Below are 6,963 nucleotides of genomic sequence, written 5' to 3'. Positions count from 1 at the left end.
GAAAGAAAGAAAGAAAGAAAGAAAGAAAGAAAGAAAGATGTATGTTTGTTTAATTTTTCTATTCACCGTACTGAAATGCAAGTTTTTCCCACTGTAAGGGCTGATTATATTTTTCAGGAATTTGTCAGTAATAAGCTAACTGAAAAATGTGAAATATTTTTGTTCTGGAAATTTCAATTTTCTCCTCCATTGTTTTCCCAAATTTCCCATAAAATGTTTTTCTAAAGCCATCTTTGGTTAGAAATAATCAGGTTTCCATAGATGTCTGGTTTTCAAAAAGCATTTTTTTAACTGAAAACTGAACTGAGATATTGAATATTTTAATGAAAAAAGAAAAAAAACCCAAAATTTTGATTGTTTTCAACAAAAATGATTTTTAAGAAAAATGAATAATTTCCCTTGAAAATATTCCTTCTGTCAAAAACCCATTTATCATTTAAGATATTTCAATTAAAAACTTTTGACTAACTAGTAAGCTGTTAACAAATATACATTATGAAGTTCCCGTCAATGAAAACTTATTATTAGCACAAACCAAGCTAGCTGGAGAGCAATTGAAAGATGGAGATTTATCTTCCAGATGCCACTGTTGTGACTACCAGCCTCAGCTGTGCAGGACACTCTATAATAGGCAGAAGAAATCTTACTGTCGAGCCCCAGACTTATGTACATTCCTCTGTCCTAGTACACTGCAGAGACTTGAGGGATTTGAATCCACAGATGTGAACACCAACATTCACGGCATCTCCTATCATAGATAAGCAGCAAATAAGAATGGCCATAGTGGGTCAGACGAAAGGTCCATCTAGCCCAGTATTCTGTCTTCTGACAATGCCAAGTGCTTCAGGGGGAGCACACAGAACAGGATAATTCTGGTGTGGTCCTCCCCTGTCTTTCCTTCCTGGCTTCTGCAAGTCAGAGGTTCAGGGTCACCCAATGCATAGGGTTGCATCCCTGAAAATCTTGGCTAATAGCCATTGATGGACCTGTCATCCATGAGCTTATCTAGTTCATTTTTGAACCCAGTCATACTTTTGATCATCACAACATCCTGTGGCAATGGGTTCCAGATGCTAATTGTATTTTCTGTGGGGAAAAAAATACTTCCTATTTTTTGTTTTAAACCTGCTGTCTACTAATGTCATTGGGTGACCCCTGGATTTTATATTACAGGAAGGGGTAAATATTACTTTTCTATTCACTTTCTGCACACTATTCATGATTTTATTTACCTCCATCAGATCCCTGCTTAGCCATGTCTTTCTAAGCTGAACAGTTCCACCAGGTCCAGTTGATCACTAAAGTCACATAAGAATTCATAGTCAAAGCATCTCTTCAGCTGAGATTTGACAGCTAGTTAAGTTATACAGATGCCAAATTTTCCCCGAAGTTATTGAGATCTGGTCATGTGAATCCCCTGTGTGATTTTGAAGATCCCAGACTTCACTTCCATTTATTTACTTTATTTTGATTTATAAATTGCCAGTGATGGAGTATCTACCACAACCATTCGTATATTGCTCCAATGGTAAATGTTTGCCTTATTTCCTTTCTGAATGAAGGGGCATCTACATCTTAGAAATACAAGGGGAAGCTCATGATGCAGGACAGATTGGGTGATTCCGGCACCTACATTTCTCTTCAATGAGTAATTAAATGTGTGAGAAAAGAGAGAGTGGAATAAGAATCCCAGAACAATGAGAGACTGTTGCTCCAAACTTGAAATATTCTGGCATTTCAGGTAAGCATCATCTTCCATATTTAAGAAATGTTTTATTATATGTCAATAATTTCCTAGAGCGAAAAAATCAGTGAAAACAATATTAAAGCTACTGTGTGAAATCACAGCCTTGTTGAACAGAGCCTATTAAAAGATCTTGGCTTGTTAAACCTAATAAAACAAAGGTTGATATTTCTCTCCATAACTACATCAGTGAGGTAAATACAGTGTAACAAATGGGGATAAACAGGCCAGGAATAAATGTAGTCTGGATTTATGACTTATATTGTCTATATAAATATTGAGTTCATGGCAAGTTGGGTGTGAATTACCCCAAACTACCCTTCCATAGACTAACTGTCCCTGTGGACCTTGCTGACATTCACTAACAGTTCATTACTGTGCTAGGAAAAGGGATTAGATGCCTGTCAGCAAGGTCCACTTGGATAGCTAGTCCACAGCAGGCTAGTGTGTAGTAGATTTGCACCAACTTGCTGTGAACTAGTTGTTCACCTAGACAAGCCCTTAGACAAAGATTTCTAACAATCAGAAGAGGGAGGTTCTGGGAAAGCCCCCAACAGCAGTTAACAGGGGCAAACACCTTAACTAGTTTTGAGATGAGATTTGATAAATTTATGAATGGGATTACGTGAAGGGATTGCCAGTGACAGCAGGGGGAATGGACTCCATGACTCAGTAGGGCCCTTTCAATCCTGTGTCCTAAATTTCTAAGTCAATGGCAAAACTCCCACCAAACATTGGATATGAGATATTAATGAGTCTTATAAGGTAGGCACCTTGAAGAAATATGGAAGGGGCTTATGTGAAACTGATCAGTGTAGATATTTGGCTAGACTGGGAATATCAGATTCTCGTTCAATAACACATGTTTGAATGTGAACCTTAGCAACACCTTCTAACATGTTTGCTGGTCATGGTTAACCCTAGTAGAAAAGGGAAAGATCATGGTTGATGTGATTTTACCTATATCCACCATATCAAGACATAACTTCTCTTCTCAAATGAAGGAAGCCCTGTGATACAACATGACTAACTCATGTGACTTATGTGTAGTGCTGGGGAGGAGCTGGTGGTCGTGGTATATGTAGGTACCAATAACATAGGGAAGGATATAATAGAGATCAAGGAGGCCAAATTTAGGCTGCTAGTTAAGAGATTAAAGTCCAGGACCTCCATGGTAGCATTCCCTGAAATGCTTCCAGTCTCAGATTCAGTGACAGAACTGCAGGATCTCAATGTTTGGATGAGACAATGGTGTAGGGAGGAGGGGCTTTAGATTTATTAGGAACTGGGGAACCTTTTGGGATGGGGGGAGCCTATCCAGGAAGGATGGGCATCACCTAAACCATAATGGAACCAGATTGCTGGCACTTAACATTAAAAAGGTTGTAAAGCAGCTTTTAAACTAAGGGCTGAGGAAAAGCCAACAGGTATGGAGGGCAAGTGTTTCAGACAGAGACATGCCTTAGGGGAGGATCTATTAATGGATATTCTCTATGTCCTAGTAAGGAGGAGGGGATGGAAGATGACAAAATACAGGTAGGAACAGTCAAATGAAAAGACTCTCATTCAATTACATCATGTAATGGCAGACAGCTAAAAAAGTGATAAAATCTTAAAGTGCTTACATACAAATGCTAGAAGTCTAAATAATAAGATGGGTGAACTAGAGTACCCTGTATTAAATGAGGATATTGATATGATAGGCATCAGAGAAACTTGAAGGAATGAGGATAATCAATAAGACACAGTAATACCAGAATTCAAACTATACTGGAAGGACAGAACAGGTGGTGCTGTTGTGATAGTGGCACTATATGTGAAAAAAAGCATAGAATTAAATGAAGGAAAAAATCTTAAACGAACCAAACTGTATCATAGAATCTCTATGGATAGTAATTCCATGCTCAAATAATAAGACTATAGCAGTGGGGATCTATTACTGACAACCTGACCAGGATGGTGGAAGTGACTGCAAACTGCTTTCCAAGGGGAGTAGTGGGGGCAAAAGGCTAAGCTTGATAATTTTATGGAGGGGATGGTATGATGGGCTAGCCTAATTTTGGCAATTAATTGATCTTTGATTATTAGCAGGTAAATATACCCAGTGGTCTGTGATGGGATGTTAGATGGGGTGGAATCTGAGTTACTACAGGTAATTCCTTCCTGGGTGCTGGCTGGTGAGTCTTGCCCACGTATTCAGACTTTAGCTGATTGCCATATTTCGGGTTGGGAAGGAATTTTCCTCCAGGGCAGATTGGCAGAGGCCCTAGAGGTTATTCGCCTTCTAAATCTAAATACACAAGAAAGGTTAATGATGGGAGGGGAAGCGACGAGAAAGAAAATTTAAAGTAAATCATAATCTTTATTTTTTGATCATGTATTGCCTTTACCCTAGATAAAACCATGGTGAATAGGGATCAGGGAAACCAAACATCCGTCACAGAGTTCATCCTCCTGGGATTCAATAATATCTCTGAATTACAGACCCTTCTCTTCCTGCTCTTTCTAGTGATCTATATTGTGACCATGGCAGGGAACATCCTCATTGTTATGGTAATTATGGCTGATCAGCACCTTCACACCCCCATGTACTTCTTCCTGGGGAATTTGTCCTGCTTTGAGATCTGCTACACCTCCACCATCCTGCCCAGGATGCTGGCCAGTCTCCTGACTGGGGACAGAACCATTTCAATCAGAAACTGCTTCTTGCAATATTATTTCTTTGCTTTCCTGGTACTTGCTGAGTGTTATCTCTTATCTGTGATGTCTTATGATCAGTATTTAGCCATCTGCAAAGCACTGCGTTATGCATCCCTTATGAATGGCAATGTCTGTGCCATGCTAGCAGCTGCTTCTTGGGTAAGTGGGTTTCTGGCTAGCACCATAATCACCTCCCTGATATCCCAATTCATTTTCTGCGGCCCCAATGAAATTGATCATTTCTTTTGTGATTTCAACCCAATAATAAAACTGTCCTGCAGTGACACGCATCTGGCTGAACTCGCCATCCTCATTCTGGCCTCAATATTCACCCAGCTCCCATTCCTTACCCTGACGTCCTATGTTTATATCATTCTCAGTATCCTGAGAATCCCTTCCACCACCGGCAGGCAAAAGGCCTTTTCCACCTGCTCCTCTCACCTCATCGTGGTGACAATTTTCTATGGGACCATAATTATTGTGTATCTGCTCCCCAAAACCAACACACTGAAAGCCCTGAACAAAGTGTTCTCAGTCTTCTACACTGTTCTGACCCCCCGGTCAATCCACTCATCTACAGCCTGAGAAACAGAGAGGTCAAGAAGGCCCTGCAAAAAGCAGTGAATACATTCGTATTTTCACAAGACTTGAGATAGTCTGACCTGCTTGTTCCACCTTAGAGAGAAAATGGGGGAAGGGGACACTTTTGGAAGCATTTTAATGTTTTAATTGAATAAGGAAAGTGAAAAAGATGGAGCTTTGCCTTTATTTTTACTCTTCTCCCCACTTTTTGAATGGAAAAAATTAAACAAGCGGGAGACTTTTTCCCCCCATTTTACTTAAATTTCTTAGCCTGTAAGAATGTGAAAAAAGTAAAAAGATTTAAAGCTGAGAGAAAATATTTCTTCTTATTGGAAAAGGAACAGACTTGTATCTCACTTTTCTGACAATAATAAATTACAGAGAAAGATGGAAAACCAGATCTTTTTTTCCACCAGAAAAATATTGAAATGAAAATGAAAAAAATGAAAGGGAGGGAAAGTGATACTTTGTCCTCACCTTGCCATTATTAATGCACGTTTCCAGGGGAAAGAAGTAAAAACTCAAAGTGCAGGTTTTTTTCACTAGGAAAAAATGTGGGCAAAGTGAAATGTGAAAGTGGATGGGAGAATACCCCAAAACTGAAAAAAAAATCAACCAACAATACGGAAACAAGTTGAAATATTCAGACAAAATCAGAAGTTTGTTTTCTTTCAACAATTTTCACAGAAAAATCCCCCTCAGCAGCTCTGACTGGGGGGAATCTAAGCTGATTTATTGATTCTGTGAAGCAGGTTCTAGTTGGCCATTATTTGGAAAAATTGAGGGGATCATTGAATATGTAATCCATTATACAGGAAGGTAAAGGAAACAGTTGATTTTAAGCACTTGACTACAAGGGGATGAATTATGTGCTTAAATTAACCGTTTTTTTCAGACACCTCAACAAAGTGTTTTCTGTCTGCTTCTGTGTACTAACTCCCTCCTTAACAGCCTGAGAAACACTTTGTGAATCAGGGACACACTGGCTGTTCTATCGCTCACTCGGTTTCAGGACTAATATTTGCAGTTTCACTGAAGCTCAGGATGCTACTAGAATGAAATTTTGTACTCATTTTTAAGGGTTTGATAATAAGTGTGACGTACGTGATGTCTATGTCAGATTTTGAGACATCAGAACAAGATTCAGTACAGAGAGCTAAGATTGTGCTGGCAGGAAAAAAACTTGCAAAAACAATTCCAGGGTCAATGAATTTTAAACATACAATAAAAATTAAAGTGAATGTTATCAGTTTCTGTAGATATATTAAAATATTTTGATTAAAAATGACAATACAAGAATACTAATTCAATTAATATGCTCATTTTGTGTCAATCTTGTCTGGGGATGTTTTACAGCCTTTTTCACCTCAATTTTAGGTTTTTTTGAGAATCTTCTGCAATGAAAAAATCAGTTCTCAATGAGATAAATGCACCCCTGTCACTCCCAATGGACATCATGGATAAAGAGGGATGGGGATGGAGAGATTGAGGAAAACAAACATAACAACAACAATAAAAATAATGCATTTTCAATGATAAAAGCAGAATATTTCATTCAAAATCTACAATTTCAATGAAAGGTTTCCATTTTAAAAAGGCCATTTTCCAACATTGTTTCCACTTCCAAATGAAAAATTTGAGCAGTTCTACATATTTGTTTTCATTCTAACCCATTTTTTTCTTTTCCTTGAGAAGGAAACTTCAAGAAACTGGCCTCGTTTCAGGCCCAGGTGTGGCAGACTTTCTGGCTGAGTTTGGAAGGGGAGGCAAGTGTGGGTGGGGAAAACAAATGAATATTCTCTGCCTCACACCTAGCTCTGTCTAGGATTGAGCTGTTTGATGATGTGTGCTATACTACGGTTTCTTCACCTTGAATTTATTGCATCTTTTCCAATTGGACTGGTCAAGTGGATGATGACCTGGACTGGGTTTAAGCT

The 6,963-nt window shown here is 38.7% G+C and overlaps 1 protein-coding gene across 1 annotated transcript; it reads left to right on the top strand.

The window, feature by feature from the left end:
• The first annotated feature begins 4,270 nt into the window (after nt 1-4,270).
• On the top strand, nt 4,271-5,029 carry LOC115642802 (olfactory receptor 11L1-like). Its single transcript, XM_030546505.1, has one exon. The coding sequence runs from the start codon at nt 4,271-4,273 to the stop codon at nt 5,027-5,029; it is 759 nt and encodes a 252-aa protein (XP_030402365.1).
• Nucleotides 5,030-6,963: the final 1,934 nt, after the last annotated feature.

Source organism: Gopherus evgoodei, unplaced genomic scaffold, assembly GCF_007399415.2.
Source record: "Gopherus evgoodei ecotype Sinaloan lineage unplaced genomic scaffold, rGopEvg1_v1.p scaffold_45_arrow_ctg1, whole genome shotgun sequence".
Classification (NCBI taxonomy): domain Eukaryota; kingdom Metazoa; phylum Chordata; order Testudines; family Testudinidae; genus Gopherus; species Gopherus evgoodei.
This window is presented reverse-complemented; position numbering and strand designations above follow the sequence as displayed.

What these genes read in the sequence shown, in the direction of transcription:
- LOC115642802 (XM_030546505.1), top strand. Translation starts at nt 4,271, where the DNA reads ATGGCAGGGAACATCCTCATTGTTATGGTAATTATGGCTGATCAGCAC.